Source organism: Cavia porcellus, unplaced genomic scaffold (assembly GCF_034190915.1).
Source record: "Cavia porcellus strain 051 isolate PalLab524CR breed Dunkin Hartley unplaced genomic scaffold, mCavPor4.1 scaffold_11, whole genome shotgun sequence".
In the NCBI taxonomy this organism is placed as follows: Eukaryota; Metazoa; Chordata; class Mammalia; order Rodentia; family Caviidae; genus Cavia; species Cavia porcellus.
In genome coordinates this window covers 11,268,279-11,291,896 of record NW_026947494.1, presented here as the reverse complement: position 1 = coordinate 11,291,896, position 23,618 = coordinate 11,268,279, and the positions used below count along the sequence as shown (strand labels likewise).

At 40.3% G+C, this 23,618-nt stretch overlaps 1 protein-coding gene across 7 annotated transcripts in view; it reads right to left on the bottom strand.

Moving 5' to 3' along the window:
* Nucleotides 1-23,618, bottom strand: part of Trio (trio Rho guanine nucleotide exchange factor) — a 308,383-nt gene that overhangs the window by 181,210 nt on the left and 103,555 nt on the right. For all 7 annotated transcript variants that reach the window (XR_010050401.1, XM_063257985.1, XM_063257983.1 and 4 more), the window contains exons 2-3: nucleotides 8,274-8,348; nucleotides 2,248-2,362 (exon numbers count right to left, since the gene is read on the bottom strand). Coding sequence is in view for 6 of the 7 variants with exons in the window: in XM_063257985.1 (XP_063114055.1) it covers nucleotides 2,248-2,362; nucleotides 8,274-8,348 (190 nt within the window). In the remaining variant the exon portion in view is untranslated. The remainder of the gene's footprint in view (nucleotides 1-2,247; nucleotides 2,363-8,273; nucleotides 8,349-23,618) is intronic.

Below are 23,618 nucleotides of genomic sequence, written 5' to 3'. Positions count from 1 at the left end.
GCTGCTTCTCTCTATTTGGGCCACTATGAATCTCTCCCCACGTTACTTCACAAATGTATCATTTAAAATTTAATTTCTCTCATTTACTCTATAACCATGGACCTCTAAACAAAGGCATTTCTTGCGACTATAGTAAATACAAAAGCAAATCAAGGCAATGAGGTGAGTGTGCAGTGGGTAGAGGGTTGTCATTACCCAGATTCACGAGTGAGATTGTATGATGCTTGGGGTTTTTATAAAATACCCCAAAGGGGAAAATCTGAAAAAAACAAGATTGACAAAATCTAACGAATGTTGAAGCTGGGTGATAATTATGAATAGGGTGTTCACTGCATTATGTTCTCTACTTAAGGGGATGCTCACACTTATCGGTGAGGTTTTGTTTCCTTTAAAGTAGGTCATCTGGATGATCCCACAGGCATTTAAAATGGTCATTTGGTATCAACGAAAGTATAAATTAATTTTTATACTTACTCTCAACACAGACATCAAAAACCAACTGTTAGTCAATCTATCATTTATGTTTCAATTGTGTGAATATTTTTAAATCCCTAAGTGAATACCAACTACACCTTCATTCATTCACTTTGGTGGTAGGGATGGAGCCCAAGACCTAGTACAACCCAAGTACATATTGTACCACTGAGCTACACCTCCTAGGCACAACTTTAATTTTTAATTAAATCATGAGACAAGTACAGGACCACTTTTGTTGGCAAGAGGTTTCATTTTTATATTTTTGGTATTTCTTTTTCCAGCAGTATAGAACCCAGCACATAAGAAGATCTCAGTGAGTCTTTTTTTTTTTTTTTGTACTGGGGAGCAAACTCACTACCTCATGTTGCCAGGTAGGTGCTGGGCTGCTGAGCTAAATCCCCGGCCCCAGTAAATCATATTTATAAAGTATTTGGTTATTTACAAAGCATAGTGAATAGTAACTAACTTCTAAACCCTTTTCCAAACCTATGATTTCAACAGTTAAGCAGCCCAAAGAGATACGAGGAAAGGGAAAACATTTTTCAAATATATAAGGGAGCCTAATCACAGACAGTGACAGTCTTCCTATGAAAGCTGTTCTAACAGAAAAATCTAAGAATGTCCCCACTAGATCAAATCCTTTACCAGCCACTGCAGGGATCTGAGACAAAAGTGTACAGCTGCTGACCCTGGCTGGCCTCAATTTAATCACGTTAAGAGTGTCACAAACCGGGGCTGGGGATTTAGCTCAGTGGCATAAGTGCCTGCCTTGCAAGCAGGCAGTCGTGAGTTCAATCCCCGGTACCGATAAAAACAAAAAAGACAAAAAAAGAAAAAAGAAAGAAAAGAAAAGAAAAAAGAGTGTCACAAACCACATACTGTGGTGTATCTACTGTATTTACTTCGACTTTTGAAAACCCAATTTGTTGTTATTGGCCATCTTAGGGCTTCTCAGCCACTTAACCTTACATGTTCTCTACCCCCTACTATAACCACATTTTCTTATACACATCCTAAGTTACAGACTGGGAAAATGCTTCCTTTCTTTACCAAAGAACAATGGAACAAATGTTTATCATGAGACAGAAACACGTACTCAATTAATGAGACCCAATCTCAGGCCACTGAGCCCACTGTCCCTTGGCATTAGATTTATCTATGGTGACTCTGTTTGACTTCTTAGGTATCTGGGATCCTAAAATCCCTGCTGGGTGGTCAACATTCCTAATCAACACACATAGTTCTTCAAAATAAAATGCCCGTTTCTTGTTCCTGACTGCAGAATGTTTTACACAAGACAACAATGATCACATTTTAGAAATAAGGAGAAAGTAGCTGCATAACTTGTAACAGCTAGATCTTAGAACCCAAATACCCATCAACTGAGGAGTAGATTAAAAAGATATGGCATCTTTATACAATGGAATACTACTCAGCCATAAAGAACAATAAACTCAAGGCTTTTATAGGTAAATGGATGCAACATCACAAATGAAATAAATCAGACTGGCAGGTGTAAGCATGAGGGGGGGGGCGAAAAAGGGAAGGGAGAGGGGGAGGGGGAGGGAGAAAGGAAGGAAGGAAGGAAGGAAGGAAGGTAGGCAGGCTGGTAGGTCGGTCATTCGGTCGGTCGGTCGGTCATGGCCTTGATTTTATACTTTGTCTCCTGGGGATTCAGCCACCATCAGCTCTTTTCTAAAAAGTCCATACAGTGTTCTATCTCCCAGGTTTGTGAAAAAGAGTAACAGGCGAAAAATCACCAGAACTTACCTAGGAATGCAGGCTAGATATGAAATGAGTCTTCTAAGATCCTCTTGTCGTATTCTGTCATGATTGCTGCGGGCTGGAAATGTTAAAATGGGACCCCCACGCTTATCTCTGCCACCTAAAAAACAAACATTAGAAGCATGCTTAGACAAAAACCAAGATCTGAAAGGACTCTCTCTGTGCCATCCCAAGTACAACATCATCATCATCACTCATCAAAATAGTACCTAAATACACCATACAATCAGGAAGGGTCCTGAAAACCCCAAGTCTGTGTCATCCCCTCACAGGCATCAGAAGGAATGGCCTGGCTTTTGAAGGGCAAATGGAAGTCACTACAGAAGGCCTTGTCTTTTACTGCTGGAAGAAACTCCTTTCGGTAATGCGTGGACAAAGAAGTGTTTCCACACACTTCTGATTCACTCACATTGACAACGACCTCTCTCTTGCCCCCACTCTGCCTTTTCCTTCCCTTCTCTGCATTCTAAACTGTCTCTTGTCTACCAACCGGAATGGGTTCTCAGTTTTGAAAGGAATGGAAAAAGGTGCTTCTTTATGCTGATGACTACCCTACATAATTTGGGATCAACAGCATCTGACTACCAATGGCCAAGTCTTACTGATCTTTTACATAAAGCTGTATATCCAAAGCAGAGAAGTGGGCATACAAGATTTTTAAAGTAGGTGGAATGAAAAAAACCACCTCATATCCTAATACAAATCTAACTTGACAGGCAAGGAAGGTTTCATATAGATGTAAGATATAGATACAGATAGATATAGTTATAGATATACAGGTGTATATATATAGATATACATATCTATATAATCTTAATGAAGTCAGCTTGGAATCACAGACACTTTTGGTGAAACTATCACATTTACTTTATTACTTCCATCAAGATTATCAAGAAATTAGAGAAGGAAACTCTAGCCTTCTCAAGTAGAGACATTTAGTTTTAAAACTCTGATTATCTCTTTTCAGAGGATCTCAAACTTCAAGTCACATTATGCAAGTCTTTTACTTATTTTCTATGCACCAAAAATGATCAACAAGGTAAAATTAAAAAGTAAGCAACAAAACAACAGAGGATTATTTCATTTTAGTAAGAAAGATCAAAACGATATACAGTAGATGATGCTGGTATTTTTGCAATATTTTACAGTTTCCTAGATGGTCACTTGCACATTCTAAAGTTTCTAAACTTAATTCTGATTGTAAATACTTAAAATGATCCACATGCACTGTTCAGGCATGCGATCTTCAAAAAGCCTTATATTATTTGTAATGTAACAGTTCAAGTATTCAGTAGGAATCACGGTATATCACAGGTACCAGTACATCTCAGTCATCAATGAATGGTTAACATAATAAAAACAGGACAACTATACTCTCCCAATAAAATCCCCCACAGAACCAACAATACTATCCCCTCAAGTATTTCGGTCTCCTAACACACAAAAGTTGAATCTAAATCTAATTGGTTCTCAAGACCTAATTCCTTGTCTTTAGGAAACATTAAAAGAGAAATAGAAAAAAATGACCCGTAAGGGACACAACCCACAAAAATCTATAATGCAGAAAAATCTACGGGAAAATATTTGAATTTCCTCACCTAATAAATATAAGAGGATGAGACAAAAGCAGCAAGAAAGAAAGGACCTAGAGGTCGAAAGAAACATATCAGGCCGGGGAGTTAGCTCATAGGCATAAGCTTGCCTGGCAAGCTCAAGGCCATGAGTTCAATCCCTGGTACCAAAAAAAAAAAAGAAAGAAAGAAAGAAATGTATCAGACATCTCCACCAACTACAATCTGCATCTACCAACATGGAGAATAGGAAAACCTGAACACTGACTGGTTCTTTATATTAAAGAACTACAATTCCATTTTTAGGTCTATTTATGGTACTGTGGATTTTTAAGAACTAAACTTTTCGAGATATATACTAAATGTTTATAAATAAAATGACAGGACATCAGGAATTTACTTCAAAATTCATCAGAGTAAGAAGAAGGAAGTAATGAAACTATAGAGGAAACAGACTTCTGAATCACAGAAAATTTATAAACTATTCTCTTTCCATTTGAATGTTAAAGTATTTTATGACAAAAAAGCTTATTAAAAATAAGTATCTCAATTCTGGTGTTTGCGAGTTTTTTTAAAAGGCAAAGCTACCACAGGAACCATCAGTAGCAGGTGACATTTTGTAAAAGATGTCTCTATGGTAGCCCCTTCTTATCCAAGACCTCCACTGTACACCTCAAATCATGGGCAGTACACAAACACAAAGTTTCTTCCTATACATAAATACCTGTAATAAAGCTTAACTTACAAATCAGGTCCAAGAAATGAAGAATAATAAATTTAAACTAGAGCAATATACTGTAATGAATATTTTGTGATCTCCCTCTACAAAGAACAAAGACCATACTAGTATTTTGAATCACTGCTGACCACAGGTAACTAAAACCAGAGAGAAGGGGAGACTATGTATACATAAACAACATTAAACACAAACTACAGAACGCTTCTTTCATTAATTCTCTTGCTCCATTTATGCTTCTATTACAGAGCACCACAGCCTAATTTACAAGGAACAGAAATGTGTTCGTAACAGAAATGAACTTCGGAAGCTAGAAGTCCAAGAGCCGGTACTGGGAGGTGAGGCTGTCTGCGGGGCTGCCTCCTCTGTAAGGGAGAGCAGTGCTGCGTCTGCGTGGTAGACGGGCAAGCAGCAAGCCTCCGACACAGGGCCTCCACCTCACTTCCTGAGGCCCTGCTCTTAACCCCGTCACCCTGTTGGCACCTGAACTTGGGGAGGACATCCAAAGCACAGCATTCTTGACCTTAAGTATGAGTTTAGCCATGCCATTTGACTCTGGTTAATCTACCCTCAATGGTGGAAGTAGGATGCTATCTTACTTCAGTGCACTGAGTATTTTCAGAACACCTAGAGATGAGACCAAACTATTAAAACTTAAAACTATTTAAGTCCAAGGAATCCTAACTAGATTTTTGACCTAATAAGTACACCTCAGAATCACTTATCTTTTAGCCTCCTTTTGCACGAGCCCTTGCTAGTCGAGGTTTTTATTACTAAAAGTCATTCTCATGGAGAGCTTACTATATAAATATTCCGTAAGGTCAAAGAAGAAAGCAGATTAGTGGTCTCCTGTGCTGAGGGCAGAGGAAATGAGGGTGGGGTTGTCAGGAGGTGATGAAAATGTCTTGGGATTGACAAGAGCTGGGGCTGTGACTCAGCAGTGGGGTCCTTGCCTAGCAAAAGTAAGGTCCTGGGTTCGATCCTGGGCACCGCAAAAAAAAAAAAAAAAAAAAAAGGCATTAGTGGTGACAGCTGCACAGGCTTGTGAATCTACAAAGTCTTTTAAAATCATAAACTTTAAAAAGAAGGGTTTAATGATGTGCAAATTACATCAATAAAAATTACATTAATAAAAAAGAAAAAAAGTCAGAGGCCAAATTATTTCTGAGAATTCTTTCGTTCTTTGGAATGTTAAAAAACCCACAACACAAATAATTTGCTTTAAGTTTATGATTTTTGTCCCCCTCTTCCTCTTCTATATGAGACAACGATGAGTGAAAGATAATCAGCAGTGAGCTCATAAACTACAGCAGCCAGCTCTGATGTAAGTTAGGCGACTCCATCGCAGCGTGAGGACACCACTGACTTCACTCTGCTCACACAGCTGGGGCACCTTCTGCCGTGACTCTTAAAAACCATCTTACTACTAAATCTGTAATACCTGCAAAATGTGCCTCACCATCAAAGACATCTAACTTGAAGGTTTTAAGATTAAAGATATATAACTAAGTCAAAAGACTACTGGTTTTATTTCCTTAGTTAAGATGTAGGATTTTAGTTTTGACAGTAATGGGATGAAAATGCTACCTGACAATAAATTGTGTATTAGCTTCCTAATAAAACAATAAATACACATAAAACTCATCAATCTAAACCATTCACCTGTCAATATATGTCTGTATTTGTGCTTAAGAAAAAAGAAAGTGAGTAAAGGTCTTCAAACAGGAGTGGAGACTTGTCCTAGACATAAACTTGTGTAAATAACTGAGCTAAGTGTGGCAGCACCTGCCAGTATCTCAACATTCTGGGAGATTCTAGCCCCATGTATGGCTTAGATTAAAATACCCCCTGCAAAGTCTCATCTACATGGAAGATGACTGGATCATGCGGGAACTGCACTCATCTGTGAACCCATCCATTCATGGGTTCAGCAGCTGAATATGTCATTAGGAGGTGGGTCACTAGAGCTGTGTCCTAGAAGGTTATACTGCTGTCCCTGGATCCTCCCCTCTGCCCCTACTTCCTGATCGTCATAAGGTGAAGAGCTATCTTTTGCCAGGCCTTTCTACCGTGCCCTTTTGCCTTACAGGCAGTCAACTAGGGACTGAAGCCTCTAGAAAACATGAGCTAAAATAAAATTCTTTTTTTTTTTTTTTTTTTTTGCTTGTGCTGCTAAGCTAAACCCCCAGCCCTAAAATAAAATTCCTTAAGGTACTGGTGGCAGGAATTTTGTTCCACTGACAAGAAAGTGACTTAGATACCCAGCCTAGGACTCCATCTCAAAATAACAAAATTTTTAAAAGGCCTGAGGGTATGCTCAGGGTACAGGTCCCCTTTAATTCCCAGTCCTCAGTGGAGCGAACAGGGGTGAGGGGGAGAAGACAGGACCTTGGGGAACTGGCTTTCTGTATGCCTTCCTCACTGATGCCTTTATGATGTGTAAGTAGAGACTTTCAATTATGTTAACTTCCAAGTCTATCTGTAAACTATAAAACCAGGAGTTCATGAAGCAGGTATGAATCCTTACAGTATTATCCTAACAGTATGTGCCACTAAATGATTAGAAAAGAGTAAGCGATACTTTTAAAACTCAGTGTATTTCAGCCTGGAGTTTGTCTGTTTATATCCCCAACAACTTAAAGCATCATGTTCTCTTATGAACTTCTATGGTCTTCTATTAACTGCCCAAATGCATTTTGAATTGGACTTGCTTCTACAAAATTGTCAAGTCTTTACGGGGGACCGAGAAATACTGCTGAATATGAAACAAACCAAAATTTATCAAAGGCACACTAGGAAGCTTCACCCTAAATATAGACCAAAAACATACTGAAAAGGAACCCAAGATCCTTCCCCCCCAAAAAAGGAGCCTGTAGTATTATAAATTTAAGAACAAAATGTGTTGAGGAAGATACTCAGATCATCACAGTACACCTGTTTGAGATACATAAAAATGTATCAAGAGAAAGGCATCCAGGACCAGGTGACGAGCTACGTGACCAGCTAAGATTAACTGCCTGCTGAAATGGAGCAGGGAGTCTTGCAGACCTTTTCTTCATAACAAATAACTGGTGCCTAGAAGGTGAGATACTCAGAGGCTGCTCTGTCCATGTTGGAAAGCATGGGTACTGAAAGCATGGTACGAAAGCGAAAGGTACTGAGAGCTGACACCTGTGTGCAGAAGAGAAGGTGGTTAGGTACCCCACAGCCCAGGGATGCCTGGTCTGTCTCCAAGCAACAGACAGCGGGAACCGTGTTCCATAACTCCAGAGCTAGAGATCCCTGAAGAAGGATCTCAAGGCAAATGTTTTTCTCACCTCCCAGAAGAGCTGGTAACCAAGAGCTACAGAGGGCAGCACACAGAGGTACTGTAAAACTTCAGCACACATCTTTACGCACACTCCCACTACTTTGCTAAGGTAACTGACTTAAAAATCAGTTTATTTTACTTAAGGCAAATGAGCCAAATGTTTGTTAAATGACAGACAGACATATTTTGATCAACAGGGCTACCTGGCTTATGACGTGCCTGCTGGATGGAAGAAATGCCACAGCCAACACTTCTCAGGAAAAATGTTAAACAATAAAGCAGCTAAAAATCTGCTGAAATGCCAATGCTATGGCAGGTCAACTAGTGTAGAATGTCAAATTCTAGTATTGTGTCAGCGTAGTCGAAGCAAACAGCTTGGAAAATTAGACTTTACCTGAAAGGTATGCTACTTTTTCCTTCAGAATTGGCAAAACATCCATAGCTTTCATTTCATCGTTTTTTCGAAACCCTGAAATACACAAAGAGAAAATAAAATTACTGGGTTGCTTGTGTGACATTTAAAACCCAATCTATCCAATATCAACACTGCAGTTTTCTCACATCATTAAATAAACTTATAAAACATGATTCCATGAGAACATTCACATTCTATCAAAAGCAGGCTACAATCACGTTTTCTTCTATATTAAGCTTGAGCAATGATCTGAACATACATCCAAAGGCTAGTGTCCCAAAAGACTCAGTCATTTCCAACAACAAAATGTGGCCCCCAAAACCCAGGGTATGAAATTGGTCTCATTTACAAAATCTTTTATTTTAATCTTGTAGATTAATTTACATACCAGAAAAGAAAAGGGTGACGTTGCTTTGTAAGAGCTATTTGTAGCACACTACTCCCTCTAGGGGGAGCCCCACATCTCCTCCTTCGCTGAGACTGTACTGACTGCTTAAAAATAAGCGCCAGCCCAGCAAGGAGAGGGGATCATCAACAGCAGAGGACTGGACCCCACGCCCTCTCTGCATGCTCCTTCCAGGCTTTCTGGGTCATACCCCCTGAGGAAAATCAGTGGGTGATGTGCTGAGGTGGTCCAACGCTGCTCCAGCTTCCAAAGTGGCTAAGATCATTCTCACTTACTGGCTCCTGTCCCCCAAAACCTCCCCAAGGCCATGTAAGAATTTTGCAAAAATGAAGCATGCAGCAGGCAATTTAGGACAAGCTGACATTCATCTCAGCAAATGAATTTTTGCAGCCCAAACATGTCCAGCCCAGCTCACCAGACAAAGGCTTGCTTGGGAATTTGGGGTCAAAAATGTTTATACTCGTAATCCTGCCCTATGGATATTGTGTTGAAGACCCCTAACAGATAAAACTAGAAACTATCATTGTTACTAGCAGAATTATTTCTAAAAAAAAAAAAAAAAAATTAAAAACTGCTTCCTCATTCCCACTTTTCTGTTTGATTTTGGAAAACAGTATAGCAAAGCTTCAGAAATATTAGCTACTGCAAGATGTATAGAAAGCAAGAAAAGTACTAGAAATGAATGGATGTCCCACTTTGAATGTGCCTACGTGACCAGCCTGGACACTAGAAATCTAGAAATATTTTCTCAAAGCATTGGAGAGTGACTAAAAGCAAAGAGATATTCTTGGAGAAAAAGGAAGTTGCAGGGGCCAGGGATTTAGCTCAGGGGCATAACTACCTGCCTGGCAGGTGTGAGGTTGTGAGTTCAAGCCCTAGGATAAAAAAAAAAAAAAAAAAAAAAAAAAAAGAGTTGCACTTAGTCCAGGAACAGGTCCAGGTCAGGCTGTTAAACAACAGCCACACACACACACACACACACACACACACACACACGGCTACCTCAACAGCTGAGACCTTTAGAAAGAAAACCTTTAGAAAGGAGAGGAGGTGCCCCAAATTCTACACATCAACGTGGCCGGAATCACCAGCTTTCCACTGAGCCTCCCTCACATGTGCAGGGCAAGCTCCCACTGATCCTGCTAGATTAAAGATCTGAGTAGCTATCCACTGCAAAGGAGCCCAAATTTATAGTTTGGGTCCAACCAAATCAGATACCTGATAAACAAGCAAATAAACAGAAAAATCAACATCTTTGGCAGAGATAACATAATCCAATCTCTATGACACATCACTCATAGATGTAATGAGTACACATTTTCTGATAGCTTAAAGTAAACCTGTCTGTCCCATGAATACTTACACATGCACACAGAACCAATTTAAATGGGATTTAACTATGGCAGTGACTGTCACCACAGGCTCTGTTGCAAACATACCCTGTTGAGGATCGGAGAGAGCTGAGTAACTCCACCCAGCCAGTTACACACGGCTCAACAAGAGCCAGCCCTCCAAATCACTAAGCCATTTTCCTTTTCCAGTGTACCATGCTTTGTGCTGGCAACCCATCAAGCTTTTAAAACAGTGGCTATTTATAGAATGAAAAACATCCATGCCAAGAGGCCTGCAATTTCATCTCCAGGTTCCCTAGAAATTCTTGAATGGATGCAATCTAATCTCAACAATTTGCTGTCAATCACTGTAATTCACTGAACCACCGAACGTTATCTACAAAGACTGATTCCACCTTGACTCCACTGGTAGACACTGATGGTACCAGAGCAAAACGCAACAGGTGCAACAGTGCTCTCAAAGAAAAAAAGTTTATAAGTTAGTTTAAAACAAGGGCAAATTATAAATTTCTGAAGGAGTGGCACAGAGGGCCAGGGGACCAATGCCAGTGTTGTGGAACCTTTTACAGCTTTCAATGATACAAACAGTGCACTGAGGCACGTATGCCATAGGTGGCCACCACTGACCTACACATATGAAGAGGCAGATCAATGCAACAGGTAATACTGTGGCTGTAGGTCACCCTACAGTATTAGATTAAGAGATGTCTCTTCCATCGCTTGGATGAGAGTACAAGCTTCCTACCATCCCACAAGCCAACATCCATGTGTGTCCGGGTTGGGACATATCAAAATCCCACAACTGTGGCCTGGGCTCTACCCTACAGAAACAGTCAACAATCCCTTATCCACTACCCTTACCTAAAAACATCAATTCTCAACCCAGAGCTAATACCGCAAAAAAGGACTTGTGTGAGTTAAGTCATCATTCCTCAGCATTCCTGACAATTACTGCTAACTTACTGAATCACATTTATTTATTTTACCCTTGGTGGAGTGGATGACAGAGTTACAGCTGTTCCATCCCAGGCCACCCAAAGAAAGACCATCACACAGGTTTGAAAACAAGAATCTCAGCTTTTTACTCCCTGTTATGAGCCACTGATTCACTCTCACTTGACCTTAGCTTTGTGTACTTTCTTAGAGCTGCACAGTCCTTCAGTTTCTCCTTCAAATACAGTAAGACTCACAAAATAAAGGCACCTGGACCAATGACAAATGGGTGTGAAAAGGGGTGCACTTTTATGGTAATACATGTGCATCCCCAAACATAGAGCAGAATATAAATTCTAACCAGTTTTGCTACAATACTTTTATTGAATATGACACAGAAAATACTATTTTTATTAACACTTTCAAGTAAAGCTTCTAAAAAAGAAAATAAAGAAGAGAGGAATGCACTGAATTTGTAGTTACTACAGTGGTTGCCTAAATAGTACCTTAATCTCATTCCCATTAAAAAACAAAACAAAACACATGAAATAAATGACTCAGGAAACATACAAATACTGAAACTGCCTTATATATATCATGTAACTTTCAATAAAAAGCAGGAAGAATTGAAGCATGAAATTTCTCTGATCATGTCTATTCCATCCCATGGGGAGCTATTTATGAAAGCAAAATGTACAGCTATAAAAAAAAGTTTAAAAATTATAAATAAAGGGCTTCTGTGCTATTCCAGTGGTTCTAGATTACACAAAAGATAGACTGGACTCCTAAGGTTTTGTTTACTCCTATATTAAAGGATTTAGAAAGGATTTGGTTGCTAAACTTATTGGAGCAACCACAACCATTTTCTGTACTTCTGACTGTCACCTGGAAGCACAGCCACTTCCACAATCTCTGAGAGGTTAAAGGACAGCAAATGAGCCCAGATCTCAGACCAAGAGTCAGCAACATTTAGACTTCTTTGTACCATCAAGTGGGTTTCCTGATGCCACAGAGGTAAACGGGGTATCACACAAAAATACATAAAATAAAAAATAAATTAGTTAATTAAATAAACTGGTAAACTTAGAGGAAGATAACAGGGTAGAAGAGCAACAACTTGAAAGAATGTAACACAAGTAAATGGTCTGCATCAGGGAGCACTTAGCTGTACCCATCTTAAATTATGTAATTTTAAAATTACATGGGGTCCATAATAAAGTAGGCCGTATTCTTATAACAATTCTTGTTACAGTTTAAATTACATGCCACCATCTGAGATAAAGAAGTCAACATGGGTTTTAATGAAGTGTCAGTTCAAGGGATCCTGCACCCACATCCAGCACTTGATGGATTCTGGGGAAGCATCTCCAGATAGAATGAAGGTCTTTCCCAGCAGAGTTTGAAAAGGCAGGCAGCACTACTCTTTTGAACCCAGCCTAAAACAAGTATGTTCCAAATGTTCACATGATAGAATCTGCATTACTCCAAACCTGCATACTAGTATTTGTTGAAAGGGGAAACCAACAGGGGACAAAAATCAGATTTTATACACTGTAACTAAAAATAGACATGTAAAAAGTGTTCAATGGCTTCAAGTTAAATTTCTGTCCCAAGTGCACACACACACATGATCTTCCTCCAAAAATTTAAATTTACAATTTACCTTCTAAAATACATTCATTTTAAAACCTCACGACACCATGGTTCAGCTTTGTCAAAATTGATTCTGTTATACTTTTAAATTGCTATTTGGGCCATAACAATCAATCTGAGGGTAAATATTAAATACTCAGGCTCTCAGCTCTTTCCTGCTTCTTGAAAAGACACACTATGCTACCCATCCAGCACACAGTGGTTCTCTGCATCCCTCCTCGCCCAACAGGCCAGAAGACAGGGCTGTTTGGTTCCCAAGGTCTAGGACAAGGACAGCCACAGGGTGCTCTGAAATGTGAAAAGGCTGGGCAGAAAAATGAATAAATAGGAGAATAAATAAATGAGCCAACTTGTCCAGCTGAACCCCATTAAGCACCCCAATATTTCTTAGCACTTTTTAGTTTCTATTTGTAAATAAGTTCTGTGTAGGTTAGTTTTCAATCAGTATGATTTACATCTGCAAGAAGGAAAATGAATTGCCTGCCCTCAGAGGAAATATTCCACAAATTATCATTCGACAATGGAAAAGCATTCCATTCAATCAACGATTTGGAATGTCAACTCTCTAATAGCCTACTGGTAAAATCAATTAATCATCTTTATATCCCCAGACCATGGAAGGAGGTGCCGTGCTGTTACTGTTGACAAACATCCTTTTAGTTAGTCACTGATGACCAAACTGTTCATATTCACTTCCATGGCAATAGATACTACACACCAAATAAATAGAAAAGGAACAATCCAGCCTTCTTTTTTAAGAAGAAAAAAAAAAAAGCACCAAGGAAATATTTCATAATGACCAAAAGCTTTCATGCAGTGTATTATTCCTACAGTATTTTTTCGAGTCAAGAAAAAAGTTGAAATGAAATTAATCAACTGAATTCAAAAAAAATTTTTTAAATTCAGAACTAAAACACAAATTAACTTTTTAAAATCTCATGGTTCCCAAGACTACTGGCAAATTCTAGTTGCTTGAAATTTTACATAATCCTCAAATGCTTGTTTGTTTTAAGGTAAAAACACTGTTAGAAATAAGTGTTGTTTCTTGACCATTTGAGCTGTTGAAACAGAGGCAGTGCCTTGATCTGAATTACCTGCCTCATTTCCTAAAAACGCAGCCAGCCCACAGGACAAACTGCTCCTCATCTATTTTCAAAGGTCTCACTTGCCTGCCAGCCATTCCACTTTAGTATTTACCAAATGAGAAAATCGTCTGTGGGAAAGACTGAAAAAAAATTCAAAACCTACAAAATCAGGTTATAGCAGTAATAAAAATGTATTAAGGCAGTATTTTAAAATAACAACAAATTACACAGTAAGATTCCCATCAACACTCAGTCTTGTGGTGGTCACCAAATTTTATCATTAGTCAATTTTAGGAAACTTGGAGGGTGTATGCACTCCTAAACACAAAGAGCAGGATGCCAGATTTCTCCATACCAGTGTGGCCAGTGCAGCTGGGGTCTCCATCTGCGCATGCGCAGAGGGAGATGATGTCACCCTCTCCAGGCAGGCAAGCCACTTCACTGCAGAGCCTGCAGGATTTCACTGAGTGCAGGGAGGCACAAACGTTTGCGCTATCAAGGGTTTGAGCTGTGCAAGCATCTATACTAGTGATGCGTAGGGAAAGAGCTCTCTTAACTATGAACATGTATAAGCAATGAAAAACTAAATCAAGTAGCGTAATTGTCATTTTTACTTACACACAAAACCCCACATCAATTCAATGTTCACATCATTTTTGCATAAATATATAATCGAGGTATAAATCTCAAAAGTCAAGAAAGAACCATGCACGCTTAGATGTGCCCTTCATCTTTGCAACCTCCAGGGAATAGCACAGAGCTATGCACAGCTATGCACAGAGAAAATTTATTCCCATGCTACCTAAATGCCAGAAAAAGAAAGAACAGCTGTGTGTGTGTGTGTGTGTGTACCTGTAAAGCCTCACAATCGATACCTCTGTGATAAATTCCTCAAGGCTGTATTGTGGAACTCCTCTCTAATCTACAAACATTCACAAGCGCACACACACACACACACACACACACACGAATGTGCATGCATGTGGTCCTGAGAAGCCGACCTACATCAGAGCCTTGCTTCACACCGGAGATCTCTTGGGAAAGCTATGTGGACATTTAGTTTGTGTCAAATGAACCAGAGAGACACTAGTGATATACCTTGATGGCTGTGCTAAATGACGTCTATCAAATCAACCAAGTTTGATGTATGCAAGAAACCCTATTTAGTCATTACATTAACTATTTTACTTATCTCTGTATCCTTGCTCTCCATGAAATAAGAGAAAAATTCAGTTTCCACATACATTTTTATGCAGATCACATTAAAAGTTTCTAGAAAATAAAGCTATAAACCTACTCCTTTTCCTCTATACAATTATCTTTCTGATTACTACGTAAGGATTAGAGAAGGTAAGGGAATTTCAGCTACAGAGAAGTGGTACAAACCCATGACATAAAACTCACCATACAAAGATTCATCTCTCACCGTGGTTTGTGCATATAATATAATTCAGACACCTTGCTGAACTTGGTTTGGGAAAGTAACACATGTGGGTGGTCAGTTCTCTGGTACAGACACGACCTGGGAACACCAGGGCCACAGAGCTGAGAATAGGAAACAGCCCACCAGATGAAGGATTTTTACAAGTGTGGAAGAAACAGGCATTCATGAGTGGGCAAACCAGAGAAGCTTGAGCCCTCTAGACAGAGCAGACAGCATGGGAAACAAAAACACAAAACGTTCATGGGAGAGAACAAAGAGGTGTGGGGCATGTGATGGTGAATCCTGACTGACAGGCAGGAAACTGTCCATCACTGAACAAAGCAGCTCCATAGAGAAGGCGGCACTCGCATGCCTCTGGTGAGCCAGCTCCTCCTGAGCGTGTAACCCTGGGCTCACCTCTCTAGGAAACCTGCCCCCACCATGTAGTTCCCAGCCCCACAACCATCCACTCCAGGGCCAAACTAGGAACCTGGGCTTCCCCCAGCTCTCCACCCTGTCTTTCATTTCCCACTTGTGTGAGACAAAGAGTCCTGTAGGCGCCATGTCTCCCCTACCTTAAGGCTAACATCTCCCTTCTGTGGGCTGTTCCAGTAATCTCCTAATCAATATTCAAGATCCCCTCTAATCCTGCCACTCTCCCCAGAATCATGCTTCTAAAGTAAAGTAAATGTGTAATCATTCTTATCCACCCCTAAAGCCTCAATGGCTTCTTAGTGCCTTCCAAGTCCTGACTCCTTGACGTGGCACAAAGTCCTTTCTGCAGCATCACTAGATCACCATGAATTACCCCTTTCCCAAGAGTACTCATAGCAAGAATCCAAATTATATGCAGGTCCCGTGGCCACCCCTTCGCCAATGAACTTCCCCATGCACTGCTCCTCCACCAGCCTAAAACATTCCTTTTCATCTTTCCTGAGTACCCCACTGCTGATTCAGATACCTCGCTTCTGTATTCCCACAGCACCCCAAACCTGACCATGCTGCAGGGTGATTATCTAAATGCTTATCAGTATTCCCACGAGCTGGGAAGCTTCCTGTGGTACTTATATCCTGATGTGTACCAAGCAAAGGGCCAGGGTCGAGTGAAAACCTCAGATCCAGCTAATGAAACCTTGCAATATACAATGCTCCCAGGAGCTGACATTTCATGTGATACACTATGGTGCAAAACACTGGGCAGAGTGTCCATCTAGTTCCAGAGAGCTGACAACAGTTCTGAAGCTGCCAACCAGTCACAAACTGTCAAGCAGCTAAAGTGACTGCATTCTTTCTTTGGTGTATTTACAGATGAACTTGCACAGGGAATTATGTTATGTATTCTTAACCCATATTTTAAAGTAAAATAAATTTACTTTGAGATTTTTATAGTGTAAGTAAAAGTTATTTTCTGTTTCAACTCTCAGGGGCAGGCTGCTGGGGGTTTGGGAACAGGGCTCATAGCTCTGCTTCTTTGCAGTCAGCAGTGTTTTCCCTCAAGACTTGATGGCTGCATGTTCTTTAATCATGAGGTTCTGTAAGTAGCCCAGGCATGAGGGAATCAGCAAGCCAAGCCAACTCTACACAACTCAAAACCACACTTCTTCCTTTTGTGTATCAGCATAAAGAAGTATCTCAAGTCTTTCATTGTTAGATGGTCAGGTACGACCTGAGGCAGCCTACTGAATACCTATGGCTCCGTCTTGTGTTGCATAAACAGAACACACTGGTTAAGCCTCTGCAAGTGCCATGTGTCACAAATAGTGACATCCCAAGACATTTGCATGGTTCACCCACACATCTTGCCTTGGTATTGATCATGAGTATGAAGGAGACATAACAAACAGAGCAGGTAGGCTGTGCCAAAGTTTTCAGTCAGTCTATAAATTTCTAGAAAATAAAAGGACTCAATCCCAATCACTGAATCCAGATTTGGGTTTAAAAATTTGGATTATTCCAGTTTACATCCCTATCAACATACCCTACTCCAGTGTTACCTCCTGCCCAGTCTAAAATGCTAAGGTTTGGTTTCTAAATACTTCTTTAGATCTAGGTAAGGTGAGGTATGCGGGGCAAGGACAGAGGCAAGTTCTAGTCCCTGAAGCCACAACCATGCCCAGGTGACTTTCACAAGGCTCATGGTCAATGCCTGTCAGTTCCTTCTACCTTCAAGACACTCTGTCATTAGTTTTTCATCCTCAGGGAAATATAAATCAAGGCTGAAAGTCTTACATAGCTAACAATTAACTCAAGCGACCAGTTATTACATCTAAATGAAAATACAGATTAGAATCATTAAATCTGCATATATGTATCAAATATCAAGATTTTTCCTAATGTATTCAGCAAAAATAACTATAGAGCTCCACTTCATTCAAGAAACTTCAGTTAATTCATTTACCCTTATTAATAAATCATATAAAGTAAATGTCATAAATATCACTTTTTAATTCAAGGAAAAGTGCAAAGTTATTTCTACTTCAATAATCATGAGTTTAATTCCAACAGGAAGCTCCCTAGAAAGATACATTTTTAATAACACCCAAGAATTTGGAAGAACATTTTACCAGCCAGTCCCTTGATAAAACTTTAAATTGTGTTTTAAAGCCAGATGTGGTGGTGTACACCTGTAGTCCTGGTACTCTGGGAGGTTGACATAGGAGAATCAGAATCACAAATTCTAGTCCAGCCTGAGCGACTTAGTGGGTCCCTGTCTAATAAATACATGCATTGCACAACATCATGAGTAGGGTCTTGGGAAGTTCTCTGAGGCATAATTCTCATCACTGGATTAATGTACTGATAGGTTTATGTTGAATGTGACATTAAGAGGAGAATCCTGGTGGCAAGAGGAGGGCCACTTAGGGGCAGGGGTCTGGAAGGGAATATATCCTTCCTCTTCCTCCTCTGATTCCTTGCTGCCACACCTGAAATTATTCCTCCTCTGCCATGCCCTTCTGCCATGCTGCCCTGCCTTGGAATCAGCCAATCAAGGACTGAAACCTCTATACACCGGTAGTCAAAATAAATTTCTCCTTTAAATTGTGGGTGTAAGGTATTATAGGTGTCCCAGCAACAAAGATGGCAACTGAGACACACACACACACACACAGAAACAAGGATGTGGCTCAGTGTGAAGGCCCTGGGCATTTGCAATACTATCCCCTGAATTTATTTTTTTACTCATTTGTATTCATCAATGACACATAGTGCTCTCCTAAGCCCTAGAGATTTCCCTCACAAATTTGGCACATTCTTGATTTTAAGAAATTTATACTGGAAAATATGCACTAGATAAAATTTAACCATACAAAGAAGCCAAAGTCTAATGGAAAATAAATGTCTTGCAAATATGTTAGTTATTTATGAAAGATGTACATATTGTTGCAATTAACTAGACAAATTTATGAAAAAGCATTACTTTTTTCACTAAAACACTATCAGCGTAACTCCTTGATGGAACAAAGGGTGATCCAGACCACTATGGAAACAGGATAGAAATTCTTCCTGTAAGGACGGAAAGCAAGAAATGCTGAATATAAATAATATGGTCACAATTGTGTAGCGTTTTAAGCATTAGGAACCCACATTGTAAGTGACGTAGAATTGGTCTGCCTAAGTTACTTCAGTCACTCTACTTTGCCTTGAGTGTTGTGTTTCTTTTTCCTTAATGTGATTTCTGGTACATCTGAGGACTATGAAGACCCAATGGCAGCCAGCTTTTCTGACATAAAAATGGTTTTACCATGGACTGACTTATCTCCTTCTTGGTATTCTTATGCTCCACTGATTCAGAGAGAAAGATGTAAGTGGTCAGAAGCATCTGACAGGGATGTGAAGAGGCCCTGAAGCCAGGGCACACAAGCCTGCTCAGAAGGAATCCACTGCTCAAGGACCAAAGTTAACTTGAGAAAAGGGTCTCCTCCCTTGACCTGCTTTGGGGAGTCAAAACTCAGTAAACTGAAGCCAGTACAGCCCAAGGGAATATGCCACCAATGTTCTTGAGTCTACTTATTCACAGCAGGGCTGCTGACCCCAGGCAACTCAAGTGACCTCATCTGCTTCCACCATCTTGAATTGATAGTGTGAATCCATCCAAGTTATCACACACGCTGGCACAGGAACTCCACAGGTATGATGCCCTAACTGCTCATCACACCTGGAACACTGCTAAAGAAAGGGCTGAGATGAAGGCCAACACCCAGGCTCATGCCGGTTTGTGCTTGCCGCTGGGTGGGAGCCCACAATTATGGGGGAAGGGGTAATCTCTCCCAGTTTTACATCTTCTGACTTTTGCAATTTGCAGAGTTGAATGCCTTTAGATTGCTATGCTACTGTCAGGACAAAAGGCAAGTTACTAGAAGTCACAGAACCATTTTTCCCCCTCAAATTAAACTTAATATAGCAAAGGAAGTAGCAATGCCATAGGGACACTTAAAATAAGGTGTGGTGTGCACTCATTTGCCAGTTCTCAATTCTACTGTGCACAGAGACCTCAATGCATCCAGTGGAGATGACACAAGGTTACAAACTGCTGCTTGCAGGCTGAGGCCGCACCTCAAAACTCATTTTCATGGGCACTACAAGTTTTAAGTTCAGCATTTTAAAGCAGCATCGCCACAATTTAAAGGAGATTATGTGTTGAGTTCCTCAGGTGTCTAGTTAGGAGCCCAGGCTCTGGAGCTGGCCTACCCACATCAGTGACCACGGAGAAAGACTCAACCACATCTTCATGTGTGAAGTGGGGAGACAGAGTATCTCCTCCCAGAACTAATAAGCAGGACCTAAAACACTAGCTATTGCCATCAGTATTAGCAGCAGCAGCAGCACCTGACAAAATGCTTACACTTGGCTGTACAAGTTTGGTAAGCGCTGTGTGAGGATGGATAGGGCAAGTTTTGGTCATTTACCTCTAATTGCTATGCTGTGTAATGGACAGGCATCTTTCCAAAGAATAGAAATGAGACATACAATTACTGTTAAGTGTCATAAAATTTTTCTTTAAAAAATTCAACAGTCATGGTAAATGTACTTTAACAACTTCCTCCTCTGGGACTATAAACTAAGGAACTACAAGGCAAGTCAAAGGTCACACCATGCTTCTAAGAGCTTTCAAAGGTGTGTCTGATTCCTGTGCTGCACTCTCCACCCCACTTGCCCTGGAGTCCTCTCAGGGTCCTGCTTACCTAACTGTTCATAAAATTACACATGAAAACAGGTGAGGCCAAAAATCACTTCAGGAGATCATTACTTCTTACAAAAATTGTGGCAACAAAAAACTAAATAACCCATGAGTCCCCCTCTTTCTGACATCTTTCCCTTTTCATCCTTCTCTAAGGAGCCTGTGTCTTGGCACTAAGAAATGAAGGAGGAGACAGGAAGATGTAATAGCGCTACTTCAGCTGCTCTATTAGCTCGGGCTTCAGTCTTGTTAGTGACAGCTGCATCTGGTGGTGATGACCCTGGAGTGAGCTTGGATAGTGCCCAAAGAGCACCTGCTCCCAGCAACTCCTATAGCATTCACTCCACCTCCAGGAAACCCAGAACCAGGTAGCAGGAGGCACTCTCTTCTGACATAGCTCTGTCTCAGCCTCTGGTCAAGATGCACAAGACCCCACTCTCCTTCCACCTTGAACTTCTACCTTCAGGCTGCGAACAAGAAACAAGCAGGATCTTCCCACTCTGCTGTGAAACCAGGCCAACAGCACACCGACAGAGATGCCACTCCAGTGCATACACAGCTTCAGCACCACACCCGTGGCCCATTCTGATGAAGACACGACTCATTTGAAAGTAATTTTTTGAAAGTGAGGAATAACTACACTAAGTTTCCCTTCTTTATTCCCTGCAAAACTCAGACCAGATGGCTTTGTGGAAGCTCACTGCATGACATTAGTCAACTCTGTAACTGAAACACTGTACCACCTTCAAAACCTCAACACAGAAAGAACGGGCGGTTGCTATCACGCTAAATGACTTCCAAGAGCCCTCGAGGCTTTAAATACTCAATTATTCACTTATGGCAAAACAAAATGGCTTTTAAACCAATGCTCCTAATTCTTCTGATTACTAAAATGAAAGCTTCAACAAAAAAGCCCCTCAACTTGAAGAGAATCCCAGGAAGATTCGTGTGTTACTGGTGCACAGGAAGCCACCAGCACTTTGCTAAAAACCAGAGGCTGCCACAGCTCAGGAGCCCTCCACAAGGCCCTCTACCTGTGCTCCCCGCGTCCAGCTCTACACAGACCACCATGATGAGTTTGAGGGTAACTACTTTTTCTTTTCCTTTCTTTACAGTTTTGCCACCTGTCAATTTATTATTACATGAGATAATGCTTCCTTTGCTTGTTTTAGAGCTACAGATAGATGCCATCAGGCTACTTGTACTCCCCTGTGACTTGCCTCTGGTTTGGACAATTCATCAAGCTTTAGTGCAGTTTCACTACTACACAGTATTCCATTCTAGGTCTGTACCACAAACTTAGGCATGTGATCTTGTTATATTGCTATTAGAAAATATGCTGCCCATATATCCCAGAAGACTATGCGAGAGTCTAGGAACTAGAGGGGTCTGGGAATACACAAGTTTGTAGACCTTTTCAAGTTCACGGGTACTAACCAAACTATTTTCCCAAATGGTTGTAGTCCACAACCTTGTATCATATATAGGTCAGGTGAATCTATGTCTTTTCTTTTTTTTTAAGGCTACAATCACTTGTTATCTTTTATCAAAATGACTTGAAGAATAAAATAAAAACAAATCAATAGAAAAGCGATTAATCCAAAATCACTTCTGGGTTTCAAACTTTGTAAACTAATACAACAATACACTAGATTTTTGCATTTCATTATAAAAGTTTGACACTGGAGGAACAGGATATTCCTATTGTGTTCTAGTGTGTCCCATTCTATTTCTGTCTCAACCGACTTCCCCAAGAGTTCCTCCTGTTAGATCCCTCAGAGCAAAAACCTAAGCACTGCAGAGATACCTGTGTCCTGCACGCTGAGTCTCCAGCCTGCATTCCAACTCTGTTAGTGAGTCCACTGTTTCTTACTTTCAGGAGCAGAGTTTCCCACAGCAATAATGTGTTAAGCTGGCTTTACAGTATCAGGGAGCCCTCAAATGCCTATTTGTTAGGTATTACCCACCCATGCTACAGTTCTCTCACTACCTGTGCCATTCTTCTCAGAGCTTCAGAAAAAGCTCCAGAAAAAGCTAAGCAGCCTCCAAGACAGGGAACAAGGACCAAAGGTTTGGGGCTCAAACTTTCAAAAATGGGTCAGGATCCTAAAGAGCTCTCATTCATATAGGCTCTAGTTATTACCTACTAATCTGTCCTATAATATCTAGATATGCAATATGGATGTTTACCATACTAGAAAGTGAAAAAAAGCTTTAAAACAATAATTTATTCTAATAAGCCCATTACATAGTAACATAAATATTTTAATCTATATTTATCTGTACTTCAAAAAATCAGAAAGGCTGTATAATTTATACTTTTGAAAATCCCTTTAATGTCTGCCTTAATAGAACATATCCAAATTCTCAAATACACTTTTGTCTCTGATCTATTGTGATATTACATGTTATGTATACATCTCTGGAAGACCAGTATATACTTCAGAGAGACTGAGACTAAGAAAAAGCTACTTATGTCTATTGTGAAAACTGCTTAACTTTGAGACTTCTTTAAAAGGTTTTAGGGGTCCCAAGTGGTCCCTGGGACCACACTTTGAGAACTGCTGGTCTAAGTTCATGATCTTTAAATCTTTTTGATTAAAAAAAAAATCCCATCACTGAATTATGTATAACTCTCAATTACTCTATTTATGCATACTCTAATTATGCATAACTCTAAATTATTAAACACTTAAAATTAATAAGGCACAAGTACAAATTTAAAGGATTTTGGTATTTTCTATACTCAAGAGATCATGGTTCACACAACATGACCCTTTGGCAAATATAGAGCTCTTGTCCTCCTTGGAATCAGATTTTCCTTTTCTTTATCAAGTTCATCTAAACCACTACCTGAAAGACTGTGATGTGACCAGGATAATTCACATCAATAACTAACAGCAATGCCGATATGGAAGCTATTTCTTTGCGCAATGAATGGCCAATCATAATTTTAAGGCCAGGGCTGCCCAAGGTGAATGAATGGTGGTGGTGTGCACAGCCACACCTGTGCCCACAAGCTCCAAGTCTTGATGGAGATGGACCTGGGTCGGGACCAACCTCAACCTACACATGGTGCTCAATGAGCTTGGTCAAGGCAGGAAGGCCACACAACCTCGTTCCCTCTGTCAGTGTGCTGCAGGAAACCAGGAGCCAGTCTGTGCCAAAGAGTCTGCCTTCTCATTTAAGAATAAACAGTCTATATTCATGGTTCATTTCCAGGTAACCCAGTTTAAACGGGGGCATTCAAATCTAGGAAGGTCTATTTGAAAGCGATGTCCCAGGAATAGTTT